Source organism: Phialemonium atrogriseum (assembly GCF_030411735.1).
Source record: "Phialemonium atrogriseum strain 8032-3 unplaced genomic scaffold QBC33scaffold_45, whole genome shotgun sequence".
Lineage (NCBI taxonomy): Eukaryota > Fungi > Ascomycota > Sordariomycetes > Cephalothecales > Cephalothecaceae > Phialemonium > Phialemonium atrogriseum.
This window is the reverse complement of record NW_026848182.1, coordinates 86,286-112,194: the sequence shown is the minus strand read 5'-3', so window position 1 is coordinate 112,194 and position 25,909 is coordinate 86,286. Positions and strand designations below refer to the sequence as shown.

The 25,909-nt window shown below is 58.2% G+C and overlaps 10 protein-coding genes across 10 annotated transcripts; 5 read left to right on the top strand and 5 right to left on the bottom strand.

Annotated features, from left to right (window-relative positions):
• Positions 1-375: 375 nt before the first annotated feature.
• On the bottom strand, positions 376-1,770 carry QBC33DRAFT_574436 (P-loop containing nucleoside triphosphate hydrolase protein; the record flags this gene model as incomplete). Its single annotated transcript, XM_060430754.1, has 1 exon — positions 376-1,770. One exon carries the CDS (start codon positions 1,768-1,770, stop codon positions 376-378), a length of 1,395 nt encoding a protein of 464 aa, XP_060278417.1.
• A 1,786-nt stretch (positions 1,771-3,556) lies between these two features.
• QBC33DRAFT_290095 (uncharacterized protein) lies at positions 3,557-5,768 on the top strand. Its single transcript, XM_060423331.1, has 2 exons — positions 3,557-3,985; positions 4,238-5,768. Exons 1-2 carry the CDS (start codon positions 3,901-3,903, stop codon positions 5,431-5,433), a joined length of 1,281 nt encoding a protein of 426 aa, XP_060278416.1. The 5' UTR covers positions 3,557-3,900; the 3' UTR covers positions 5,434-5,768.
• Positions 5,769-6,103: 335 nt separating this feature from the next.
• Positions 6,104-7,381, top strand: QBC33DRAFT_461917 (thymidylate kinase; the record flags this gene model as incomplete). The annotated part of the gene is made up of 3 exons (XM_060425049.1): positions 6,104-6,365; positions 6,661-6,769; positions 6,841-7,381. The coding sequence occupies 3 exons, from the start codon at positions 6,104-6,106 to the stop codon at positions 7,379-7,381; spliced, it is 912 nt and encodes a 303-aa protein (XP_060278415.1).
• A 274-nt stretch (positions 7,382-7,655) lies between these two features.
• Positions 7,656-9,198, bottom strand: QBC33DRAFT_290090 (GTP cyclohydrolase I). The gene is made up of 2 exons (XM_060423330.1): positions 8,241-9,198; positions 7,656-8,155 (listed from the first exon to the last, which is right to left on the bottom strand). The coding sequence occupies exons 1-2, from the start codon at positions 8,880-8,882 to the stop codon at positions 7,847-7,849; spliced, it is 951 nt and encodes a 316-aa protein (XP_060278414.1). The 5' UTR covers positions 8,883-9,198; the 3' UTR covers positions 7,656-7,846.
• A 317-nt stretch (positions 9,199-9,515) lies between these two features.
• On the top strand, positions 9,516-10,652 carry QBC33DRAFT_581922 (hTAFII28-like protein conserved region-domain-containing protein; the record flags this gene model as incomplete). The annotated part of the gene is made up of 2 exons (XM_060431299.1): positions 9,516-10,151; positions 10,218-10,652. The coding sequence occupies 2 exons, from the start codon at positions 9,516-9,518 to the stop codon at positions 10,650-10,652; spliced, it is 1,071 nt and encodes a 356-aa protein (XP_060278413.1).
• Positions 10,653-11,373: 721 nt separating this feature from the next.
• On the top strand, positions 11,374-12,547 carry QBC33DRAFT_290217 (putative necrosis-inducing factor-domain-containing protein). The gene is made up of 2 exons (XM_060423332.1): positions 11,374-12,359; positions 12,406-12,547. Exon 1 carries the CDS (start codon positions 11,514-11,516, stop codon positions 12,120-12,122), a length of 609 nt encoding a protein of 202 aa, XP_060278412.1. The 5' UTR covers positions 11,374-11,513; the 3' UTR covers positions 12,123-12,359; positions 12,406-12,547.
• On the bottom strand, positions 12,488-15,465 carry QBC33DRAFT_290086 (uncharacterized protein). Its single transcript, XM_060423329.1, has 3 exons — positions 14,269-15,465; positions 12,953-14,215; positions 12,488-12,886 (listed from the first exon to the last, which is right to left on the bottom strand). The coding sequence occupies exons 1-3, from the start codon at positions 15,079-15,081 to the stop codon at positions 12,764-12,766; spliced, it is 2,199 nt and encodes a 732-aa protein (XP_060278411.1). The 5' UTR covers positions 15,082-15,465; the 3' UTR covers positions 12,488-12,763.
• Positions 15,466-16,736: 1,271 nt separating this feature from the next.
• On the top strand, positions 16,737-19,676 carry QBC33DRAFT_552618 (fungal-specific transcription factor domain-containing protein). The gene is made up of 2 exons (XM_060429323.1): positions 16,737-18,862; positions 18,946-19,676. Exons 1-2 carry the CDS (start codon positions 17,108-17,110, stop codon positions 19,459-19,461), a joined length of 2,271 nt encoding a protein of 756 aa, XP_060278410.1. The 5' UTR covers positions 16,737-17,107; the 3' UTR covers positions 19,462-19,676.
• Positions 19,677-20,502: 826 nt separating this feature from the next.
• QBC33DRAFT_519771 (uncharacterized protein) lies at positions 20,503-22,345 on the bottom strand (the record flags this gene model as incomplete). The annotated part of the gene is made up of 3 exons (XM_060426307.1): positions 20,503-21,724; positions 21,797-22,029; positions 22,097-22,345. The coding sequence occupies 3 exons, from the start codon at positions 22,343-22,345 to the stop codon at positions 20,503-20,505; spliced, it is 1,704 nt and encodes a 567-aa protein (XP_060278409.1).
• A 381-nt stretch (positions 22,346-22,726) lies between these two features.
• Positions 22,727-25,251, bottom strand: QBC33DRAFT_289908 (S-adenosylmethionine decarboxylase). The gene is made up of 2 exons (XM_060423327.1): positions 24,713-25,251; positions 22,727-24,640 (listed from the first exon to the last, which is right to left on the bottom strand). The coding sequence occupies exons 1-2, from the start codon at positions 24,825-24,827 to the stop codon at positions 23,109-23,111; spliced, it is 1,647 nt and encodes a 548-aa protein (XP_060278408.1). The 5' UTR covers positions 24,828-25,251; the 3' UTR covers positions 22,727-23,108.
• Positions 25,252-25,909: the final 658 nt, after the last annotated feature.

Genomic DNA, 25,909 nt, shown 5'->3' with positions numbered 1-25,909 from the left:
CCGTTTGATATTTGGTGGCCTAAAATAGACTGGACATGAGATCGAAGAATACTGACACAAAAGAAGATGCGAGGGAACAGGGAAGTTGGATCTAGACGGTGCCAAGCGACGGGCGTCTGCTATGGGGAATATTCAGCAGCTAGCTTGTCATTTCACACCTTAGGTACACGTGGAAAGGGGGCGGAGGGAACGAATGTAGCGGGAAAGAGCTCTCTCTGGATGAATTTACGTGATAGAAAGCTGAACCACCATTTATAGCTTGTATCCGTGAAAGAAGACGCCTTGGAGGAGCAGTCCGGAAGAGAAAAAAAGATGTTCCATAGTGACAACTTCGAAATCTCTCGTCCCTCCCATCCATTTCTTCTCTAGTTCACTTCAACCTTCAAAACCCATGTCAGCATCTTCACCAAACTCGGCGTCGAATTCCTCCACAAACGCTAGCTGGATATCCACGACCTGCTCCAGTTGTTTCAAGTCCAGCTTGCGCTTCCTGAACGCGGCCAGGCTCGTCGCCGTGCGCGCCACGTTCCTGATCTGTCGCCCGTTGAGCGGCTTGGCTGCCAGCCTTCGGAAGCCCTGCTCGTCCACGTCGACGTCGACGCCGCGCACGCCATCCAAGAAGTTCTTCCACATCTTCAAGCGACTGGCAACGAACGGGTTCCCGTATCGGAGGGGGACGTGGATGCAGCTCTTAAAGGCTCCATCAAAGGTACTGACGGGGCCGTTGGTCGTCATGAAGAGGACGCCACTATAGTGCTCGAGGGCGCGCAGGAAGACGGACACGAGGCTGGCGTGTTCCGTGTCGTGCGGGAGGCGGTGCTCCAGGAAGACGTCGGCGTCGTCGATGAGTAGCACCGCGTTCCACGTTTCGGCGATATCGAGCGTCCACGAGAGCCGCTTGTCTAGTTCTGCGGGCGTCGTGCCGAGCTCCCACGGCGATACGGTGTATAGCGGCCGCTGCGAGAACTCGGCGATGCACTCCGCCGTGAGCGTTTTGCCTACCCCGGATGGGCCGTGCAGGAGGAGGATTAGACCTTGACCTTTGCCCTTGACGATGTCCTTGAATTCATGTTCCTGGTCCGAGAGCTGTGCGTGCTCAGCCACGAGGGCTTGCACTAGCTCCTTCTGGTGGTTCGGCAAGACAAGTCGATCAAAGCACCCAGTGTTCCAGTCAATGGGAGACAGGTTGTCGACATGTAGTTCTAGGAACCCCTTCGTGTTGAAGGAGAAACCATGGACTGTTGGAGGGGCAAGGAGGAGTTGCTCATCTGTCAGTGGCGTGAGGAAAGTAGGACAAACGACAAATGCCGTGTCTGCATTGATGCGGAAGAATGTATGTGCGTCGACCATGACGCGGCCGTCAATGCTAGACCGCGAGCCGTCAGCGTCGATGCCAATGCCCCTGTACTCGCAAAACTTGCGGCCTGCGTGGGACTCCCAGCGACGCCCACGCTCAAGGAGACGCTTAGTGATACCTTCTGGGTCAGGGTGAAGGTGGAGGGGCAAAGCGGTGAGGCCAGAAATTGCGAGGTCGCCGACGAACTTGGGGATGCGGAAGTGCACCAATCGCCTCCCAAAGTTAACGCCGTTATAGTCGACATATTCCCCGTCGAGCCGAAGACAAGGGTCGGGGTTATTTTCGGGAATATAAGCGTAGGAGAGTAGCTTGAACAGTCTCGGCTGGTCCATCTCGTCGATGAAGACAAGGGTGCCCAGTTTAAAGAGCGTCGAGAGATTGTCGTAGTTGATAAAGCCTGTGACCTCCTCCATCTTGTCCTTCTCGTCCTTGTCGGAGATTGATATTTGTGAGCTTCAAGTTGGGAAGACGAGTTACGAGTACGAGTGATTAGAATAACGGCCCCCAGAGATGGGAATGGAGGCAGAGAGAGAAGTAAAAGTGGAGGCAGGGACAGAGGTAGAGGTAGAGGTGAGGAAAATATGGATGGTTATTTTTCCTTGACCCCCCTAAGGTACTTCAGAACTGTACCTATCTCAGGTACCTAGGTATCTTAAATGCTAGCTATAGTCGCTTCAACCCTGATAGTAGAAAGTCCGGCTATGCTATCCTGAGGGATAAGCAGCAAGTCCCGCAGAAAGTGATTACAATCCGAACCTCGACAGGACGAGGAGCAACGAAAACTGCCCAAGGTACAGTATCTACACCTAGGTACCGAAGGAAGCAGACGAAGCTCAGAAAATCCGGGTAGATAAGGTAGGCAAGTGCGCTCCCTTCCTTTGAAGGAACCCAAGAAGAACTGTAACTTGACCTGCCGGCTTCTGTGATCCAATGTTGATGGCCCGGGTCCTCATCCGGGAACATCGGCCCCACTTGCGGGGCCGGTACTCGGACTCCCGCGGCCCCCTTCGGCCGAATTCTTTTTTCCTACTGTGGAGCTGGAGCGGCAGTACCACAGAATGGTAAAGGAACCTTTATGACGTCGGCTGAGCCGCGAGTATTGCAACATTTCAGCTAAGCGCCTTTAGGTTTTGGTACAAGCCATCAATTGCCAATGGGAAAGCCCAGCATGGATGACGACGTGGTGCATTGTGTGTGAGGCCTCAAGTTTGGAAAGAGGCCGCATAAAACGCGACCTCCTCGCCATCGAATCCAAAAGACAAGCGGGCAACGGGGCGAATGCCCCTTGCTCTCCTCTGGCTACGACACGGTTTTTGGCAGCTGCCGATCTTACTTTGCATTTGAGACAACCATGATTATCAAGGTACCTACCTACCCAAAGTTACGTAGCTCTTTCTCCAGCTACCTGATGTCCACAAGAATTGACCATTCCACGGCGGCAGGATTTCGTGTGGAAACAGGGAGGAAAAGCGGGGTCCGTGTGCCGTTGGGGCGTGTCAAGACGCGGTGGAAAATGGGAGGTACTTTCGTTAGACCTAACGGATACACGGTGAGATCAGGTACCAGGGCGTTCTGTTCTAATAAAGGGGGTCCCGTTCGGGCGGGGCGTGGCACCGACGCGTTGATTGGCGCCAAATTGATTAGCACACGGAACACCCGTGTTCCACGCAACCCCTCCAGCCAGTAGCAGCCACGATCTGCGATTGCAGCGCTTTCCCGGATTCCAACATGCATATTCGAGGCAGTGCCCTTTTCACTGTCTTTCATGCACTTGCTTCGCGGGCATCCTGATTTGACTGATCTGACTGGATAGGGCGTCACGCTCGGCCGCTTGCAGCAGTCTTCTCCCTTCATTGGCAGGAACCTCCCACGCGTATCCGTACAGCACCTCGCAGCTCTCTCTTCTCGCTACCGTCAGAGGCCTGAGCGTCTGGGCGCCACTCCATCCAACTCAGCTGTCCGATCTGCGTCTTCCTCCCTTTGTTCCTCGACCTCTCCTTGGCCAGCACCCTTTCCCCTCTGGACTAATAATTTGCCAGGGCGCATTTCCTCTCCTTTTCCTTCTCTTCCCCTACCAACCTCTAGCATCCTGCAGCTCTTTTCTGCCTCGACGTCTCACGATCGCTGCCTCGAAATCCTGCTTCTCCCGAGTCCAGAGACCATACCGCATAAAAAAAGTTACACGTCTAGCGGGCCGCGTCGAGGGTGACCCCCCCCAAGTAACCCGACCTACCAGCAGACCACCTCGTGCCATAGGAGCCTTATAGTGCACCTCCCTCCCACCCCGCTCTCTCTCGCCACCTGCTTCTCTCCTCCCGCTTCCATTCTCCAGTTTCTTGGTCTCTCGACGCCTGAAGCAATCGTGGGGAAGGAAAACAAATAAACACGTCTGCACACTGCGGATCGTCCCCCCTATTTGCTATCCGCTGCACCGTATTCTCTCGCAGGAGGGCTTTGGGCTGTGGTAGCAATTTGATTGCAATTGATTCCCGTGGCTCTTTCTATTCTACAATTTCACCAGCAATTGCTACGAGTGCTCCGCCATGGCGACCATCCTCCGACAGCCATTTGCTCCCCTCGATGGGGCTCGGCTGAAGAACCTGACGAGCCTGAAGAACAGACAGAATGGTATGTTTGCTCTACCCAAAAACCGAGCACCCCAGAAGGCACCATTCTGTCCCAAGCTCCCCGTCCCCACATTCGCACACTCGTTGTTGCATCCTCCTTCCTGAGGCATATTAGCACCCAGCTCTGGCCACCCTTTGATACAAGACCCATTTTCCAACCTGTGTCTGTACACACGTACATATAAATGCTGTGACACACAAGATTGACACTCCACTGCCTGCATCTCGAGGCTTCTGCTAACCTTTCGCCCAGCCCTCTCTTCGAACACTCCCGTGAAAAGAAAAGCTGCCGACGTCCTTGACGCAGACGACTTCGAAAATGTCGACCCAGCCGTCTTCTCTAAGCGTTCTAAGGGTGCTGCTGCTGATGGCTTCCCGATCAAGGAAAACCTCAAGGCATCCTCCTTCGTCCTGACTAAAGCCACTTCTATGCCCAGCTTCCCCAAGGATGTCCTCAGTCCTACCAAACCCGTCGCGTCCAGCACCACCCCCCGACCCCGTTCGTTCCTCCAGCCCAAGTCGCCCGCGGCAAAACTCAACACATCTCTCGCCAAGTCCACTCCCTTGTCCGCTCCCGCGGGCCGGTCTCCCACTCGCGGCTCCAAGCGTGTTGGCATCTTGGCTAACCGCCGCCGCACTGGGGGACCCTTCAGCCGGGTGGACCCTCCGTCATTTGGCCTTGGCTCAGCCGCCCCGTTCTCATTGGATGCGGCGCTGAAGGGCACCATCCCCAGTTACTCGGGCGGCTCGGCGTCGTCGGCTTCCAGGTCTGACGGCTTCGCCTCGCTGCACGAGCCTGAGGTGAAGTCCTCGTGGTTCTTCGACATCCACGAGGACACGCCCGAGCAGGAGATGACCAACCTGCTGCAGCACGGTACCTGCACTCTCGACATCAGCAGCGACGAGGAGAGTGAGATCAAGGCGAGCCGCGAGCGAGCCGAGGGACGCGACAAAGAGAACATCCCGCCCGCCGACGACGTGAGCCAGACTACTGCTTCCCGACGGGCGGCTGCTGCTGCTGTGGATAGTGACCAGATGGCCATTGAGAAGGCGCGTGGGCCCTTGGTCGAGATGGACCCTACAGACTACTACCCCGAGGGCTGCGACAGCGCAAGCTTGGTCATCATAGTCGGAGACGAGGGCGCTGAGGCCGAGGCCGAGGTGCAAGCGGCCCCTGTGCTGCCCAGTGCCGAGGAAGTGGCACCACCACAGGCCCCCGATGCCTTCGACTTTGCCACTGAAGTGAAGCTCAGTCCGGACATGAGCGTCAACGCGCTGATGGGCGAAGAAGAGCCGGCTGCCAAGGCGGCGCTGTTGGAACCCATGGAGGGGACTGGTGATAGCTTCGAGCTGTGGGAGAGCGGCAGCGCAAAAGACGAGGCGGAAGCGCCGGCAAGGAGTGCCACGCCATGTCCAGAAACGGGCAGCACGGGCCAGGAGGAGCAATGATCCTTTGGGATTTTCTTTACTCCCTCTCTTCCGTATCCTTCGTCTTATACTTTGGTCTTAATACCCTGGGGGTTTGGGAAAAGGGGCTGCTGTTGGTGGGCGTTTGGGAAATGGGTGGACCGGGGATCACTCGATGGCTGTTTGTTTTTGTTTCCTATGGGTGCCATGTGTAATGTTTCGACGTGTTCAAGCCATGGTTTGCTACGTATCGTTTTTGTATGTGTCTTTTTCTTGAGAAATGCAATAGAGTGTTGCTTGGTTTCAAAACTTGACTGGCCGTTGCTGCTAGGCCTGCCGCCTTAGGTTAGACATAACCGCCAGGTCACGATATGTGCACCTACCTGCCTCATGGCTGAAGCAAGTCCTCCACAATATGGTAAAAATACCAGTCAGTACGAATGAGCCCAGTCCTAGACAGAACAACCCGATGCCATGGACCTTCTCAAAGCTCTGCTTAGTCACGTGATAATCATCCCACTCAGGAGCTATCGCGGCAGTAACCCCACCAAGCTGTCAGTCAACTCAACCCGCATCCCCAAGATATACACAACCCGAACAGTGCTTTTCTAGTATAATTATCTGTCCCCACCACTTCCAATTCCTTTCACTCTCCCCCACTCTTCCCCCCGGTCCTTCCCCTTTCCCCTTTCACACCCCCACCTTCCGACCAATGGCATCGATCAACGATCTCGCCACGGCCGCCACGGCGGTCTCGGCCCTCTCGCCGCCAGCGGCGGACCAGCAGCAGCAGCAGCCACCACCAACCCCGGCCGCCCCGACCGACGCCCCGGCGGCGGCGGACCCGGCCGTCGTCAGGGGCGCGCTGGTCGTGCTCGAGGGCCTGGATCGGAGCGGGAAGACTACCCAGGTTAAGCTGCTGGAGCAGCGGTTCGTGGAGCTGGGGAGGAGGGTTAAGGTTATGAGGTTCCCGGGTAGGTCGATGGATTTGCTTGGTTTGGTCTTGGTTTTTGGTTCGGATTGGGACCTTGTTGGGGCTACTGTGTGCTGCGCGAGGCTTTGGATTTTGGGGTTTAGGGATTGGAAGTCTGGCTCTACGATGATCGGGTTTTGGTATCTGGGAGTGAAATGGCATTTGTGCGGTTCGGAAGGTGGTCTACTTGATGACGGGGGGAGTCAATGCCAGATCCCAGGCATCTTGCGGAGACAACCGGCCTGGCTTGGTCTTGCAAGAGGTTCAGAACTGTTCTCGGCTGACAATCGACGCAGACAGGACAACACCAATCGGGCAGATGATTGACGGCTACCTCAAGAGCCAAGTCGAGATGGACGACCACGTCATCCACCTACTCTTCAGCGCGAATCGATGGGAGGCAGCGTAAGGAGCAACCCCCAACCCAACCCCCCCACCGCGGCACCACTAACCCCCCACCCCTCCCCCCCCCCCAGAAAAACCATCACCGCCCTCCTCGCAGCCGGCACCACAGTGATCTGCGACCGCTACTACCACAGCGGCATCGTCTACTCGGCGGCGAAGCGCAACCCGGACCTGGGCCTCGCGTGGGCGCGCGGCCCCGAGGTGGGGCTCCCGCGCCCGGACCTGGTGCTCTTCCTGGACCTCGACGAGGGCCGCGCCCGCGCCCGCGGCGGCTGGGGCGCCGAGGCGTACGAGAGGGAAGAGACGCAGCGCCGCGTCCGCGAGCTGTTCTGGGGGCTCAGCTTGGGCGGGATCGGGACCTCGGCTTCGGTACCCGGGGCGGAGGGGGCGCGGCGCGGAGGAGGTGGGGAGCCCGTTGCTGTCGGGGCTGCGACGGCGGAGACGCCGGTGGGCGCGGAGGTCAGGTTTAGGCAGGAGGAGGAGGATTTGCATGTTGTGGATGCGAGCGCGTCGGTGGAGGAGGTGGCGGAGGAGGTGTGGAAGGTTGTGAGGCCGAGGGTGGAGGCTGTGGAGAGGGGCGAGGTTGGAAGAGTGGTTAGGAGGGTGATGTGAGGTGGGAAATCCGAGATGCGAGATGCAGCCGAGGATGTCAGGTATGCCCGAGGTGTGTAAGAGTAGTTGCTTGGATGGGTGCATAGGGGTTGGGGCTAAGAGTTCCGGGACATTTTCCAGAGAAGGGACGAGGAGAAGTGCGTAGCGATATACGCATGGTCACGTAGGTGATTCAACCACGTTCAACCAGAGGTCCTATAAAAGAGCAGATCTCCACCAATACCGGTACTATGCGGGTGTTGAGCCAACAATAACGCCAAAATTCGCAAACATGCGCCAGATGTTGAAGTCCATGACCCAGATGCCAGATTCGACGCCGAATGATGCAGACCGGATCATATGTAAGCATGATGCTTCTCGGCTCTAGATCCCTCGTCTTGCCCCCAATCCGGATCGGCCCATCAATAAGTAAAAAGAAAAGTAAGCAACCAAGCAATAATCAGCCAGGCGCTGTCGCTGCCTCCCTCATCGGCGGTTGACGCCGACGAGGCTGAGAAACTCATTCCTCGTCTTCTCCTTGCGTTCGAAACAGCCGAGCACGCAGCTCGTGATGGTTGTGCTGCTCGTCTTCTCAACGCCCCTCATGACCATGCAGAGGTGGCTCGACTCCATGACGACGGCCACGCCCTGCGGCTTGAGGACCTCCATGATGGCGTTAGCGACCTCCCTGGTGAGCCGCTCCTGGATCTGCAGTCTTCGGCTGAACATCTCGGCGATGCGGGGCAGTTTCGAGATCCCGATTACGGCATTGGCGGGGATATAGCCGATGTGCATCTGTGGAGAGAGTCAGCATTCTGCACTGACGAAGTCTACTGTAGACAACAAGGGGATTGATGCAGCAGAGAAGCAAAGCACATACCTTGCCATTGAAGGGGACCAAGTGGTGTTCACACAGGCTGAATATGTCAATGTCCTTCACGATCACCATCTCGTTATGGCCCTCGTGGAAGATGGCCCCGTTGACGATATCGCGCACGTTCTGCTGGTACCCCTTGGTGAAGAACAGCATGGCCTTTGCGTACCGCTCGGGTGTCGCGAGGAGGCCCTCGCGGTCCGGGTCCTCGCCGACGCACTCGAGAATCGTCCGGACCGCCCCGCTCATCCGCTGCAGCCGCACCGCCGCCTGCTCGGGCGTCTCGTCGAGCCGCTCGCGCGTGCCCGCGCTCGGCCTGCTCAGGCCGTCAAAGTCGACGACGGGGCTCGGCGACCGCGTCACCTTGCCGCCGCCGCCGCCGCCGGCCTTCTTCCCCCCCCCGCCTTCCTCCTCGGGGGTCGCCGCGCCCGGCGTGGGCGGGGGCTCGTCACGCAGGTCCCGCGCAGGCTTGCTCATGCTGGGCCGCCGGCGCTTCGGGAGGGTGCCGTTCCGCTTGTCGCTGCCGCCGGACTTGCGCTTCTTCTTGCGCTCCTTGCCGTCCGGGCCCGAGCGTCTCCGTTTGGAGTCGCCCTCGGCCGAGGCGCCGCTGGAGGTGCTTTCCGAGCCCGCATTTTCGAATTGAACCATTTCGAAGCTCGGGTGCCTGATGCTGGTTGCCGCAGAGTTGGTGCGGCGGGCTGGCGGAACGGGAGGGATTTTCACATTTTATGCAGGGAGAGAGGGCCTTGACGGCCAGTGTCGGAGTCACGGGCTCGAAAATTTCAGGATTGGCTTATCTTATCGCGGGCTGACGTCAACCACCTAACCTATGTATGTACCCAAGTTACGAACAGCAAGTGCTACCATATTATATAAATATTATTTGGATGAGGCTAGTGGTGGGAGAACGTCTAGGTAAATGAAAGAAGTCTCAGCAACTTCATGTCCCAAGTCCTACTACAGTGAAAAATCAAGATTGACGAATACAACTCGTGGTTGGTTAGTATCTGAGTATCATCCCCACCGTGCCGCGCCACGTGCGCGCCCGCCCTGAATTGAGGCTTGGGCTTACGCACGGACGCTGTGGCTGATTTCTGAGGCTCGGCCGCCAAGAAACACTCAACTTCGATCACGTAACCCTCACATTATCATAGTGCAGTCGCGATTCCGAAATTCACGACAGGGAATACCTGCGCCTTCCTTACTTCCTTCCTTTGCTCTCAGAATCAAATACCCGGTATTGAGTGAAGTCCGCCTCTCCCTCAATAACCCTCACCGAAAATGTCGTCTCCTCCATACTCATCCTACTCCTCAAACGCCCGCTCCCCGCCCTACCCATCGCACACCCAACTCCCACCCCTCAACGTCAACATCATGACGAACAAGAAGCGCACCTCGGAGGGCGGCGCCTCCCCGGCGCTGAAGCGGCGCAAGCCCTCGGCCATGTCCGCCACCTCGGCCTCGAGCCACCCCCTCCGACAGACCTCCTTCCCGCCCGACGAGTCCTCCTACCCCGGCACCCCGTACGGCGCGCGCTCCCCCTCCATCGACTCGGCCAGCCTCGTCAGCGGGAGCCAGGCCGCGGCGGCGGCATCGGCAGGCCCCGTCAAGAAGAAGCGCGGCCGCAAATCAAAGGCCGACAAGGCGCGCGAGCAGACGCCCGCGCTGACGACGGTCAGTGGCGCGAGCGATGTTGGGAAGGGGGCTAAGAGCGCTAGGGGAGGGGCGGGGGCCGAGGAGGAGGAGGAGGACCGTGAGGTTGTTGAGGTTGCGGCTACGGGACAGGAGCGGACGGCTGAGCAGAAGGCTGAGGAGCATCGGTTGAGGGGCATGTTGATCAATGCGTTTACGCCGGAGCAGTTTGATCGGTACGAGAACTGGCGTGCTGCGGGCTTGTCGAAGAATGCTGTCAAGCGGGTGAGTTCTTTTCGTTTTGGAATGTTCGTCCGCATTCGTGTGCTAACTCCCTACCTCCCCACACAGCTCGTCAACGCTACGGTCTCCCAGTCGGTGACGGAGCCGGTGATAATCGGCGTGCGGTCGGTTGCGAAGGTTTTCATCGGCGATATTATCGAGGGCGCAAGGCGGGTGCAGGCAGAGTGGGCCGCGAAGCTGGGCGAGAAGCAGACCGATCTACCGACACCGGAGCCGTCGCGTCGCAACTCACCCGGCGCGAATGGCACAGAGATGGCCGGTGGAGACAAACTGGGAGATAAGCCGGAAGACAAGTTGACGGAGGAGAAGAGCGAAATTCGATACGGTCCGTTGAGGCCTGACCATCTCCGTGAGGCTATGCGTCGGTACAGGCTATCTATGGAGGGTGGCAGTGTCGGGATGCATGGGCTGTGGAACCTGCAGCAACATAATGGAGTGGAGAGGTTTGGCATCCGGACAAGGGGTCGGCGGCTGTTCAAATGACGGAATCGCTCTTGAGCTGCTTATCGGATACGGGGCAGTGAGAGAGGGAGGTGTTTTATTATCGGCGGAATACGTCGATTTTGGGGGGACTTGATACCCATTCTTAGCGGTCCTGACCTTGTCGCACGTCTATTACATTCCTTCAGGCCTTTTTGGCAAGACAACTAGAAGGATTTCTCGCGAACATCGCCGTGAGGCTTGCCTGTGTCATTGGCATGAATCCCCATGCCGAGGGAACTCTTCGGGCAGAATTACGCTTTTAAAATAGGCGTTTTCTTCCCTGCAGCCTCCACCGAGAGTTATGGGGAGAGCCTGCACCGCAGGCATGCCGTTGACCTATCGATGAAGCATGCATTGTGTTGCGTGGCGGCTGCATGTCCCAGAGCCAGCAGTATGGATGACTCCTATATTCGCTGACAGTTGTTGCTCAAAAACCACGAGGACTAGCTGGAATACCTTGTCACTGAGTTACTAAAATTGACCTAGTACGCCTCTCGCCGAGTCACTGGCAATATTGATTGCACGGTATCCCTTAGTTCCATTAACTAAGAGATCCTGTATTGTAGCCATTGTGACCAATTCATAGTGGGAAAGGGGCTCTTTGCTAGATCCATGGCAGTTTGTTTAACGGTGACTCGACCTCCAATTGTGGGTGTGAAAGGAAGGGTCCTTGTTCACTTGGAGGCAAAGCCTCGTTGATCGTTGAACAATCATATTTACTGACACTTAGTGAGTCAAGGGACATGTTGAGGGATCAAATATATAAATGTCGCAGGCACTCCCAAGCTTCAAGAGAATTGACCACAGTCCATAACTACAACACCCAAAGCAAACCCCAAGAAAGCAACCGAAAAATCAACCATGCGAGTAATCAACATGCTCCTCATCGGGGCCGGCCTCGTTGCCGCGCTGCCCGCCGCGAACCAGCCCGCAACCACAGACGTGATCGAGCACCACGTCCAACACCCCAACGGCACCGTCGTGTCCGTCTTCGAGATGCGGCCCCGCATCTCCGCCCCGCCGACGACGACACCCGTCAACAACCCCCGCCGCGCCGTCAACTGGTTCGTCATGAGCAAGTGGGACAAGAAGTACGGCATGTGCGGCGCCACGACGTGGGATCCCAAGACGGGGACCCGGTCGCCGCTCATCTCGGACTGCGTGGCCGTCGCGGCGCACGTTGCGGACAGCGCCACGGGATACTACGCCGTCAGGGGGTTCGGTGACGACGCGGGGACGTTCCAGGGGTTGTTGTACTCTGGGTCGTGCTACTTTGGGATCAGGCCCAAGACGGCGGCCGACGCGGGTATCACGTACGCTTGGTATATTGGGACGCAGGATATCCAGGATCTGATCCGCGACTCGATCAGTCAGTTTGGGAAGAAAGGGAGGGTCAGCGTTGAGGGGGATATGAGCTGCAAGAATGACGAGAGCGTGATGGATGTCCACTGGGGTATCTATGGTTATTAGGCGGGTTTCTTTTTTTGAAAAGGGCAAGGTCATAGCCTCCCATGTCTTCTCCAGGAGTTTTGGTGAATTTCTTATTTCTCGATAGGTGCCCTCTGAGGGGCTAGGTACCTACTGAATATACAGATTGGCTTTGCGAGTTGTGCTCGTTCCTATCTGCTCGACGCGCTTGTGAGATTCCAGCATGAGATAACGACGACTTACTTTGCGAGGCACGCTGGTCTCGGCACCTCGGGACGCATTGCAATGAGTTAGCGAGCCCTCGAATGAGGGGCAAAATAAATACCATTCTCTGGGGAAAGTGTGTTCGCCCGCTCGCCGTGTCGGTTCCAGTAGGAACAGCTAAGCAAGGACGCAACCACAGGCGACACCACTTCCCCTAGCTCCAACGCCCCCGCCGGTAAAGATTAAAAAAATGCAACAACTTCGGTAGACTTGCTAGTCCTCGTCCGCCCGGTGCAGACGAGCAGCAAAGGAAGAGATAAAGAAAAGTGCTATCAAGTCCGAGAACTCCCCCAGCCGTTTGCGTGCCAGCCGCTGAAGCCATCTCGGATTGGGTGACAAAGCTGCGCATATCGGCAAATATCCTGTAAGAACTACACCGTATGTCGAGCGTCGCCGACATGGACACACCCTTGCGCGCCTCAAATCTTGACGCGGAACAGGTACCGGAGGCGGACCTGTGCGATGTCGTAGCAAATGTACTCGTTGTAGAGGAGCGAGGCGGAGGGTACACCAGTGGCCCCAGGGTTCACACTGGTATCGGGCTAGGTTCACAAAGTTAGCCGAGCGACAACGTTCGCCGGCTTGTTGGTTTGGGGTCGGCCACTTACCATCTTCACCCCCTTGAGCGACGAGTTCACACACCCGGCATCCTTCCACTGCGTCGGCCCGGTGGAGCCCTTGCCCCAGGTCGAGACCCTGCCCTTGGATTTGGCCGTCTCCGCGGCATCGTACGCGGCATAGGTCAGCTCCTGCATGGGGTCGCCGAGCTCGGCCTCGCACAGAAGGAGCAGAGCCCTGTTATGGGACATGTGCGCGCAGCAGTAGTTGGCCGATTTGGACGACATGTCGGCCAGGTAGATGCCCTTGCCAAACATGTACCCGGACACGGGCGCTTCAGGCGGCGCGATGCGCAGGCCCTGGCTGAGGATGCCGCCAAAGTTGGTGCACCGGGACCCGTGCCACAGGAGCCGCCGGTCGCTGCCGCCCATGCTGGCGTACGGGCTCTTGTTGAAGCGGTCGTGCTCGCCGTTGCGCTCGATGCGGAAGACGGCCTCGACCTGGTAGTTGGCTTGGTGCGTCGAGCCGCGCGTGTTCATGAGATAGTCGACGAGGTGTTTGAACTCATCCGTGGCTGGGTCGAGCGGCGTCATCTCCTCCAGGCCGAGGCCCTGGAACTGCTTGTCCAGGTGGTGGATGTCGCTCTCGTCGCCCTTGTCCCCCTTCATGATCTTGGCCGCGTCCTTCATGTCGCTGAGACTCTCCAGAAGGTCTATCTCTGTCTTGACCATGAGCTGGTTCGCGATGATTGGAGGCCGGTTGCGGCCAAAGTCGTGGGGAATGAGGGAGTAGTACGTGTTCGAGAGGTGTTCAATCGCGGCTGGCACAGACAAGCCGTAGCCTGTCGCCAGAGCGCCATCATCGAGGAGGGCAGACAGATCCTTAAGTGTCTGGAATCCTCTGGTGATGGTTGCCGAGCTGAGCTTCCCGAGTGGCAGCTTCTCGGCGTCATAGTTCAGATCCTTCATGGCAGCCGCGAAGAGCTGCTGGTTGAAGATCAGTTTCATCAGGTCCTGGACCGCGGGTTGCAGCGTGGACTCTTTCGGTTTTGGGGCTTCTCCATCCTCGGCGCTCGCCACCTCTTCGTCGTCCGAGTCTGCCTCGTAGCTCCGCTCGACAAATGCATACTTCCCGGGCTTGGGGTTTCCCCCGCGTTGGGCCCAGGGAAGACCCGATTTGTCCTTGAACTTCTTCTCAAAGCCCGACATGGCATCTGCCAGAGATCCGTTGCCGAGGATAGCATCCTGGCCGCGTTCGCCAACTCTTCCCCATCTGGTCCATGTCAGGTAGGCTCCCTTGCCATCGTGCAGAAGCTGAGACAGTGTTAGATTGCGGACGGAGCGCTTGGAGGGGAAGCGTGACACACCTGGATGCGGTAGAACTTATTGTTATTGTTGGAGGCGTTCGTCTGGTTCAGAGAGGCGTCATATATGACACCTTGGTCGTCGATATAGACCCCGTAGGTCACAAAGGGACAGCCATCATCGAGAGGAACCCGAATATCACGGGATTTGGCTATCTGGCCCTCTCCCAGGACACGTTCGGGCTTGGATTTGGGGGCTTCCGACTTCGCATCGTCGGTACCATTGGCGGCAGACGCAGCACCCTTCTTCTTTTTGGCCGGCGGGGCGGAGACCGCAGAAAAAGCAGATGCTGTGGGTGAAGGTGAAGCGGCTCGCTTTCGGGGTCTCTTTGCCCTGGGTTGGGCTGATGGCGACCCGTTGGGCTGGGATGCCGCGGGTGCTGACTGGGCTTGGGATGCCGACGAAGTTGTGACCGTAGCCGCAGTAGAAGCGGCCGAGGTTGTGACCGCAGCCGTAGCAGAAGCGGCCGAGGTTGAGGGAGCGTTGAACAGGTATTTCGTCTCGTCCTCCTTGGAGCCCGAGCTGAGACAATCCTGTAGCCAAGGCAGGCTGACTATGTGGATACCCTGGCCCTTGGCCGCCTTAACCTTGGTGGACGGTTTGTCATAATCGGCCTGGACAGTTATCAGATGGGTCGTATCTTTTGTGATCGAGCTGGAGGTCAAGCCTCCTAGGCCCGTGATGTGCTTCTGGAGCGCGGATTGGGAGAAGCCTGGGAAGGTACCACTGAGAGCGACGCGGCATCCATCCAGCGGCGGCCCCGTAGGAGCTGTAGGGGCCGCAGAAGCCACTTTCTTGCCGCGTTTTGGCGGCATCTCTGAAGGTGTTTAAGGTTTAAGGAGGGGATAAAGTTGTGAGTTGCGATTTCCGGTGGTAGTTGGAGGGTAAGTCGCACCTCTGGGACCAATGCTTATGTGTGGTGAAGAAGACGCGAGATATGGGAGAAGAGAGGTACTTATATGGGTCAATTGGTCTCCGCTCGGATGCCTTGGAGCGATGAAGAGAGGGGAAGAGCCAGGGAGATGGCCTGAGTTCGACTTGTTGAAGCCTCTCCGCGACCGAGATCGCGAAACCACGTGCAGGGTCCGACCCGAAATCCAATTTTGTCTAGGCAACAGGACCCACAGTGGTCCACCCAATTCGATCAACCCCTGCCAGCGGTGCCTTCCATTTCAGCCCTGTAGATCCTTAAGCGAATCATTTCTCAGGGGCCGTGCTTTTCTCACACCCCCTCAGTAGGAACTGGGTAAACCTTAATCATCATTCATAGCATCAGTGGTTCGTCATTGTTTTCTCAGCAAAAATGAAACAAGGCATGCGGAAAGAAGCAACTGTCTCACCAGGCCACCTGGCCATGTACTAGAAATCTCTGGAAAAGCTTGACTCCTGCGTCTGCGGTGAAAGATTCCAGCGCATTCGCCTGGGATCATCTTCTTACTCGAGGCGTTCGAGTCATTGCCGACGAGATTATTCACAACAGAAGCAAACAATGGGACGGGAACGGACATTTGAACGCAGCAGTGGAGGCATGCTATCACCGGATTAATACGCTGCAGGATCCAACATTTTCTACCCCAACATCAATATCTTGTCCATCGACGTCAGCGTTTTCAGGGGTCATTGAGCTCTTGGAAATCTTCAATGTGAGACCTCGCCTGCTGTGCTTTCTTCTCTTCTGCGCCCAGACGATGGACTGGTATGGTAAATCGCCAGGGTCTTAGCCTCCTCGGTCGGGATATACCTATTTCAGCAGCTTTAACGGGAGCAAGTTGTTCCAGATCCCACCGAGACAGTTTCAGCTGGCCCAGGGAGGAAGTCGACCTGGCGAAGACTACGATCAGGTTCCGTGAAACCAGGACTTCTTCAGGATCCCCGTGTTAGTGAAGCCGTCGGGATGATCAGGTCTCCCCTGAGCCCCTTGCATCTGCTGCAACGTGCTAGAGATCTCAAGGCCCGACCTCGAGCTGCATCACGCACATCTTGCCCATACCCAAGTCTATAACCCTTCTTGCCCATACGCCCACACTTCCTACCAATACCTCGGAGCCGAGATTGGGCCACGCGACCATACCATAGGGCGAACGAGTGGGGAAGAACGAGGGGATTTCTCCCAGTAGATATGGCAACTGGAAGACGGGGCAATTCCCTGCATGGGATACTTATTAAACTGAGGAGGATTGCTGCGCTGAAGGAGAGTGGTTGACCACCTCGACGGATATCGGTCCTTTGTCCCTGAAGGGGATAGATGAGTAAAGTTTCATACGCATGCAGTCCAAGTCCGTAGCCGAGAGTGTAACCACCAAGCGCCTTGATAAATTTAGGTGTGGCCGAAATGCGGAGCGGGCCTACCAGGATAAAGCTGGGGGATGGAGCCAGCCAAGTCATATGAATAGTCACGTGCTTACACCAGCAACTAGCCTGAAATATTTGCCAGAATGACTCCAAGAATCATGCCTTGATCTTGGCTAGATACTATTTACTCTGGCTTGAATACCTAATTAGCTTTACTTGAATTGGCCCGCTTCGCTTTCTTTATGCTCACCGGTGCAATTCGCTATTTGCTACGGATGCCGTCGGCTGAAGTCTTTCACCCCCGGCAAGTTCCTCGAATCCAACCCCGCCGCCAGATAAGAAGTCAGCACGACAGCGACTGACGCTCTAAAAAAAAAAGACGCGCGATCGGATCCGACGCGGCGGCGGCCAGAAAGACGGTGTCAAGAGTCCATCTGGGATGCTCTTTCTCCGACAGATAGCTAACCGAGGCAAGGTGGTGCTGCGGTTGAACGGCTGAATGGCTGGAGGTGCTCTACGTCACTCACCATAACGACCAATTCTATACCCATGCCCGCATCTCCGCGCCCGCAGCACCGCACCTCCCACACCTGCGTGACCTGTCGCGCGCGCAAAGTTCGCTGCGACGGCCGGCGGGGGATCTGCACCAACTGCGAGAGGCTGGGCTTCGCCTGCTCCTACGACGAGAATGTCGCCATCGAGGTCGTCGACATCCCCGGCGGCACGAGCATCAGCGTGCCCAGGCGCCGCGTTCGCCAGGCCTGCCTGAGCTGCCACGCGAAGAAGGCGAGATGCAGCGGCCAGATGCCCAAGTGCGACCGCTGTCGCGTCCAGGGCCTCGACTGCGTCTACCGCCCGGGCAAGCGGTCGCTCGGCACAGCCGCTGCCGCCTCCTATGCCGCCGCCTCGATTGGACCGACTTCCGCAGATGCGGCGGGCGCTCGGGACTCGGCCAACCCCCGAACTCCCGACGAATCGAACAGCCTCGCCTCCTTCGACCGCGCCATGTCCACCCGGAGCACCGCAAGTCCCGTCGGGTCCAACCTGGAGCTTGGCTGTCCCGACCAGAACTTCGACGCCCTCGCCTTGCGCGCCTTCGACAAGTTCTTCCGACACATCCACCACATCCCCATGTTCTCCTTTCTCCACCGGGCTTCCCTCATGGAACGCTACCACGCCGGCCTTCTCGACCGGCCGCTGCTTCTCTCCCTGATCGGCCTCACATCGCTCTTCACCGACCTCGGCCCCGGCACAAAGGAGTACGGGGCGAGATGCATCGACGAGGCCGTGGCCCTGATAATGCGCGAGTTTGAGAGGCCCTCGGTCCTCCGCCTCCAGGCTCTCATCATAATAACAAAACACCGCATACTCTCGCGCCGCTTCTCCGGCGCCTTCATGCTGCACGCAATCGCTTGCCGCTTCGCGACCGCCCTGCGACTCAGCCACGAGAACCCGACCATCTGCTTCCTCGCGCAGGAGTCGCGCCGCCGGCTCATGTGGTCGTTATATATGGTCGACACCGGCATCGCCAGCGGACAGGTCGAGTTCGCGCTGTGGCCAGAGCCGGAGAACCAGATACAAATCCAGTTGCCGTGCAATGAACGCAACTTCGAGTTCGACCTGCCGGAACCGACGGAGCGTCTGAGGTCGCCGCCCACGAGCCCCGACGGGTCTCTGCCACCGCTGCCAGACGCCATGGGATTTCTTGCACTGCATGTGCGCATCCATTGGCTCCGGTGCAGGATACAGCAGTACACCACGGCGCTGGTTGCGAACCCCACGGTTGAGGCCCTCTCCCGGTTGCCGTCACGGTGTTCCGAGTTGGCTGCTGAGTTGGAGGTATTCGCTGCGAGGTTGCCGCTCTCTTTCCGCTGGTCTGAACCCAACCTCAGACTGCGGACGTATTCCCCGAGATTGGGCATCTATATAATGACGCATATCTGGTGGGAGCAATGCCACTGTGACCTATATCGGCTCTGGCTTCCCGGCTTCCGAGAAGCCCTGCCAGATAGCCTGATCAACCAGATGAACGCCGATTTTGTCAGCCATTGTCGTCGTCAGTGCTACGAACACGCAAGGACAATGGCCGACATGTTCGCCCAGGTGCTAGCCCTGGGCAACGATATACCGATATCAGATCTGGATCTCCCGGTGTGCGCGTACCAGTGCGCGAGGATGCTGTTCCACGGGTTCCGGAACAGCGCCATGGAGCTGGGGATGACGGCCGAGAGCGTCCAGGAGCTGGCCGCCGTGTGTTTGCGAGTCGCGAAACAGTCCACAGCCGGCCCGGCGTCAGAGAGCATCGTAAGTGAATTCAACCCGGTTAGACTGACCAAGAAGTAAAGGGATACCAACTGACTGTTCTTTGTTTCCTCCCTCCCATACAGCAAGCCGATCTGGAGAAGCTCATTGCGGATGGTCCGTTCACTTCAAATAACTCTCAATCGATACGTCCGAGAACGGGCGGCAACGCGGCACCCATTCTCGGGCATCCAATCATGAACAGCATCGAGACGTCGACTCCCACGCCAACACCACAACCCCCGGCACTGTCCCACCCCCCGCTAGTAGCACGACACCAGATGGGCATGGCGGCGGTGCAGGCTGGTGGTGGTGGTGGTGGTAGTGGTGGTGGTAACGCAGGTCTCGGCAGCCTGCAACAGCAGCAGCAGCAGCAGCAGCAGCAGCAGGGCCCCTCCCCGCCCCTGCCATCCGAGGAGCAGTCCGGCGTGACGCAGTCGGGGGCCGAATCCACGGCGACACACGTGACGACGGGGAGCAACGCGTTCGAGGGCGCCCTGGACGGGTTTGATTTTGGAAACCTCGACTCGTTTGGTCTCGATCCTGCCTTGTCGTTCTCGGGGGAGTTGCTTGATGCGGGTTACCAGCAGATGGATATATAGGTGGTTTTTTTCCTGTTTTTCTTTTTTTCTTTTTTTCTTTTCTTTCGGCAATCCATAGATTACCACATCGGCGGGCTCTTTTGCGAAAATTTTCCTCGTGTACTGTACATACCTTTTTGATTCATTGCACGGGGTATGGCGTTATTTCTTGCAGGCAGACAGCTATAAAAAATAATAAAAGAGAAAAGAACCCAAAAGAATGAAGCATTGCGCACTACGGCGGCTGTCGCTGTGCTGAGTGTGCTGTTGCAGAGCATCTCATTGGGCAGTATATGAATTGCCATATCGGGAGTCGGGACGACGAGGGCGGTTGCGCAATTCTAGCCCCCGCTGTCGCCATTTCTTCAGCCCTGTGTTTATTAGCCGGGGAGCCCCTGCAAGCTGCAAGCCTGCCCGCGTTGGGGAGATGATCCCAATTACATCGTGACAGCACAGCGATCTTTTCTGTTTCTTGCAGGCGCATGTGAGCATGATGTGTGGTTTCAAAACACGAATTACGGTGCTATGACGAGAAGCATCGATTTTTGGCAGGGAGGATGGAGGATGAAATACAAAATAAGGCGGCCGCAGCTCGTGACTTGACAAGATCGTTACTCCGTACATGTGACACATGTGGCATGGAAGGAAGATCGTCCCCGACAATACCCCTTTTTCTTATCCAAGATACGTACGTCGACCATGTTCTAGATCTCAAAGCCCAGGCCCAGAACGCCACCATGGCCGAGGCGAGACCATCCCCTCTCGCGGGCGTCGACAGGCAGCCAATAGATCAAGGGACTCCCTCAGGGTCGTCCATGTGAGACAGCGGGTTGCCTTAATGACCAGGGTGCATGTATGGATGGGTGATCAACGCAAGCGGGGACAGAGGTGCCCTCAGCTCTCCTCATGGCTTCTTAGTGTATTAAACAAGTGGGTAAATTTTACGAGGGAGATAACCCCCGTGGCAAGTGCGAATATGTGACATAGAATACCTCCCCAACACCCACTCAACACGTCCAACCTCACCCGTCACTACAATCCTCAACATACGCCCCGGGGACCCTAACCCTCCCCGCCGTCTCCCCACCCCTCGGAACCGGCGGCAGTAGACCACCGGCCCCCGACCTCTCCCTCTCCGACGGCAGCCCCCGCAGCCCCAACCCCACACCCCCCGCGTAACCCCCCATCGTCTGCCGACCCCCCCCCGTACGCCGCCGCCGACGACAGCGCGGCCCGATACCCCGTCCCCGTCCCCGGCGAGACCCGCCATCCTGACCCCGACTCCTCCTCCACCTCTTCGGGCATCGAGGGCAGGCGTTGCTGCTGCCGCCGCGGCGACGAGGACGCGTACGCGTACGCGGGGGCCGGTGGGCCGTTGTGCGCCACGATGCCGCGGGGGTGTATCTGCGGCGGCGGCGGCGGTGGGAGGGGTTGCGTGTGCTGCTGCTGATGCTGCTGCACATACCCCCCTCCCCCTCCGGCCCACCCGCCATGTTGGTGGTGGTGGTGGGGATACGGCAAGCTCGGCTGCGCCGTCGTCGGCGGCGGGTGCGGAGGGGGCGCTGCCGCGCGGTACGAGCCCATGCCGGCGGCGGCCAGCGACGACGAAGGGCCCGAGGCCAGGGACGAGGACGTCGTTGAGAGGAGCGAGTTGGCGCGCCCGAGGACGCCGGCTTCGCCTGCTAGGGCGGACCAGTCGTGGCGCCAGTCTGTTGAGGGGGTTGAGGGGGTTGGTCGGTGGTGGACTGGGGGGAGGGGGTGTGGGTAGGGGGGTGTTTGGTGGTGGGCTTGGTCTTGCTGGTGTTGCTGGGGGCGGTGGTGCGGGGGGTTGAGTTGCGGGGATTGATGCTGTGGTTGAGGGTGTTGTTGGTGCTGGAGTTGGGGCTGCGCTTGTTGTCGTTGTTGTTGGTGTTGCGCTTGGTATTGCTGATGCTGCTGTAGTTGCTGCAGTTGTTGCGGTTGCGCATGCTGCTGCAGCGGCGACGCCGGCCACGAAGCCGGCATCCGGGGGCTCTGGTCCGGCCGGCGCACCATCTCCCTCCCGGCGTCGCCATTTTCACTCCCCTGTGTGATCTTCTCAAGCGGTCGCGGTCCCATGGGCGCCACAGCGGGGCGGATGTCCCTCCGCTTCTCCGCGGAGCCGCGGCGCGAGACGCTGTCGTCGAGCCTGTCTGCGACGAGGGTGTTGCTCCTGCTCAGGACGGTGGTCAGGGGTGTTATGCACGGTAGGATGAACGGGTCCGACGCCACTTCGACGGCGCATAGGGTCGCCAGGTTGGCTAGGCTGTATACCCGGGGGGGGACATTGTCAGCGACACGGTGCACCAGTAGGAAGGTATTGGTCGGAAGAACTCACAATGCCAGGACGCAGACGAAGAGGTCGGCGCGGAGGTACGCCATCGGGCCCTTCTCGCGCGACACGTCGACGCACACGGTGATCAGGGCCGCGAACCAGGCCAGCAGATCCATGCGGGCGACGATGGTGGTCCACGAGTGCAGCGGGTGCTGGAACGCATGCGAGCGCACGAGCGAGTACTGCTTCCTCGACGACCATACGTATAGATATACGAAAGGGAACGCGAGCAACGACTGCGGAAGTTTGTCAGCAAGACAAGCACCACCACCATTGCCGTCGTCTCCGTGACAGTTGACTCACCGCAAACAGCACAAAGCTCTGCCCCAGACACGGCCCCACGACCTCGACGGCGCCCCCGAACACCAGCCCGGACAGCACCATGCCGCCGCACGCGGCGAGCAGGAGTGCGCAGAGGCTGCCCAGCAGGAGCGGCGGGAGCCACCGGTGCCGCGGGTCGCGCAGGCTGCCGAAGTGCGCGAGGCCCGCGAGCGGGTTCGCCTTGCCCGAGCTGCTGCTGCCGCTCTCCGAGGACGATGCGCTCGTCGACATTGCGCGGGCCGGGTTTCGGAGTCCGGCCTGTGCTTCGCTGTGGGCCTTGTAGAATCGGGGGTAAGGTAGAGGCGGGTCGGTTGTCCTATGGACCGAGATGGAGCTCTAGCTCTGGATCGGGACCTGAATCTCGATCTTGATCGGGGGTCTCTGGGTTGGGTAGCCGTCCCGGTGGACAGCAGAGGGCGTGGTAGAGGTAGAGATATTTGCAGAACCGCCGTCCCTCCCTGGGACCCTTCGGCCCATGTATACATACTCTCGCGGTGGCGGGGGGATCATCGTCGACAGACGATTGCGAACCCGACATATCCATTGCTCGACGCAGTTTGCAATCTGGCGGATGGCGGGGGAGAAGACACCATGCAGGAAGGGTTGACAGCTGAGACCCTTCACATTCCTCGGGAAGGTTGTCAGAGAGATGGGTGGCCTGTCGCTGCTGTCGACGTTGTAGCCTGCTGGAATGTGATGTCTCAAGTCACGATCCCGGCGCTGCAAACAGATGTCGTCCACCGCCCAAAAGCAGCATCGCGAAAGGGTTCACAAACGATCTGCAGAAGATGGACTCAAGAATGGCAAAAAGAAATGAAAACGTGGACTGAGATATTAGTTGGCTTGTTGTATGCAGCCAGACACGACGGTTGGAAGTGACGGTAATGTATACTAGACAATGGCAGGCAGCTTATTCCAATCTGGGCTCCCATGTCCCAGCCACCGTCAATAAATACCAACCGAGAACAGGAAACGCAGGTAGCACTGTTCACTACTACAACTCCTCTCCGACCCTGGCTCCCCCATACCCGGCCCAACCCTCCCGCTCGTAGTACCGGAACACCAGGTCGTAGTCCTCAAAGTCGTGTACGATACGGTCGATCCGGCGGTAGCCCTTGATGCGCTCCACCCGCTGCTTGGTCGCCTCGCCCCAGCTCCGCTGCCCGTCGTCGTCGCCGCCGCGGCGCCGCGCCAGATCGACGGCACGCTCGGCCCCGCCCTTGGCCTCGAAGAGCGTCACGCTGAACCGGCCGGGCTTGAAGATGCCCACGACGTGCTCGATCACGTCCGCCGTCTCACGGCCCTGGTGCCGCCCGCCCGGCAGGTTGGTCTCGAACGACGCGAACGAGCAGTTGGGCTCCGGCGTGACGTGCACAGTGAAGTAGTGCGCCACCGGCTTGCTGTCGCTCTCGCTACCGCTGCCCGACTCGCCATGCTTCTCGGCCGATGTCGCTACCGCCGCCGGGACAACGCCGTTGGCGGAGAATCCGCACGGGGAGAACAGGTATGCGTCGATGCGCGCATCCGGGTAGATGGACGCCGGGTACACGTTCGAGAGGCCACAGCTGTTGGACACGACGGTGCCGAGCGCGTGGCCCTCGGTGGTGAGGCACTCGGTGATGACGTGATCGGTGAGAGGCGTGTGGGTCCCTCCAGCCAAGTCGGACTCCTCGCTGTTGCTGAACACGTCAAAGGTCGCGTCGGCCGATTCGGCGGTCGAGCTGACGGTGCCGTTGCTGAGGTTGCCGAGGCTCTCGTGTGCGTCCCGTCGCGCTTCCTGAACCTGCGCAGATACCTGTTCGTTCGCGACCGCACTCGCGTGTGACACGTAAAACTGCTTGGCATTCTCTGGATCGAGGTCCGTCATGAGGATCTCCAAAGTCTCATCGTGGGTATCTTCGTGGATAGCGCCTAGGCTGGTCATGAGGCCGGTCGGGATCTTCTTGGTGCGGGTCGGGCTGCCGAGGCTCTTCTCTTCCTCCGGCGTCCTCGGCGGCGTCAGCATGTTGCTCGGCGAGGTGATGTACAGGTACCAATGGTCTCCGTTCATCTTGCCCACCATGTACGCGCTGCCGCCCTCGAACATGTCGTCCAGATACTTGACTTCTTGCTTCCAGCTCCTATGGGGCCCGCGCTGCTTGTCGGGGAACAAGAAGCTCTTGCGGCTGTAGAATACGCGGTAGGGGGTCGCGGCCGCGTGGATTTCGTTCAGCGACTTGGCGTTGTGGAAGGGTAAGCCGGCATGGACCGCCGCGATGTGGAGGAGTCGATGGAGACCCAGCAACAGCGTCGTGGTGCCGCACGTCTTCAGGATGATCTTGTGGGGGAAGACAAACATGCTGGACTCGGACAAGAGGTAGGCGTCGACATGGTCCGAGTTGACAATGGACAGGACCTTGCAATTCACCAGGTCCAACATGCCCTCCCATTCGGTGGGGTTGACGGCTTTCAGCCCGTTTTCTTTGGCGCTGGCTGGCAGAGCCTCAGCGCTCGGCGCAAACCAGACCTCGAGCAGCTTCTCCGGACCTGAAGTTCACCAGATTGTCAGCACCGGGGCAGTTGTGGCATGGCCGGATTAATGGATGGTGCATTACTCACCCTCAAAGGCATTGCTGGAGTCTAGCTCGGCGGCGACCTCATGATTAATGGTCAAGTGAGGCGTACCCTCAGATGGCGAAAAGGTGTAGTTGGGGGGAACCTCAAGGTCAACCATCTCTCCCAGGAGTGCCGACGGCCGTACAACAGGCGAAAGACGTTCAAAAAGAGTCCGAGTTTCGTATCGTTTCCACGATCTCGGCAATTGGTCTTCCGCGGAGCACTAGCTACCACTCAAACGAACCTTGCGGTGTCCGTTTGAGAGAGTAGGCCCACAGGACTGTATCGGCTTATTAGATGCTGGCGGAGCCAGCTACAGTGGTGGTGTAAGTGATTATCAACGTCTCACGAATGGGACGTTAAGGTGGTCGCGCTGGAAGCGGAAGGAGGGAGAGCTTTGAGCCCGGGATATCGGGCTTCTGCTTTGACTTAGCCGTGGTAGGCAACGAGGCGATTACCTCCGGGTTTCGTTATGGGTGGTGGGAATAATCGAGGGCAATTGAGACACAGCGAGATGTCTCCGACACAGATGTTTATGTTCGGGGTAGCGATTGAGGGGGGCTATCGAGGCCTGGAACAATAAATTGGGTTAGCAACCAGCAAATCCGAGGTGGCAGCGATGATGTCGATGGCGTCCACATGTAATTACCTACTTTGCAGGCTTGGACAGAAACCTAAGTAGATCCTTCCGGCTCATCGAATTCTGGAGGGATCGAGGAGGAGGAAAGAAGATTCCCGGGGCAGTGCAAGAAAAAACACTGACGCAGGACCAAAGCTTGGTAAAGAGTTGAAGAGCTCTCGAGGATTAATGAAGTAGCGCGTTCATGTCAAGCACAAGAAGACGGGAGGCAGGCCAAGGGCTTGGGCGTCCGTCTGGTGGGGTCGGGAGAGACCGGATTTGCTAAACAGAGCTGATCCGGCGGTTTGTCCAACAGATAAACGAGTAGACGGGCAGTCTCTATCGTAACCGACAGGAGTATATAGGTAGGGCGAGATGGAAGTTGGTCGAATCGAGCGACGTCGTGGGAGATAACTTGCAGTCGGTGCGAGGTTTTTGAGAAAAAATTGAAGTGCACCTTCCAGTGGTTACGAAAAAAAATATTGGATTGGAGCCATAAATGACGCTGGTGTGCAGGCAAAATACCTCCTTTGCGCAAATTTAGGTACTTGGGTACACGCAAAATGCGCTAAAAGAGGGGC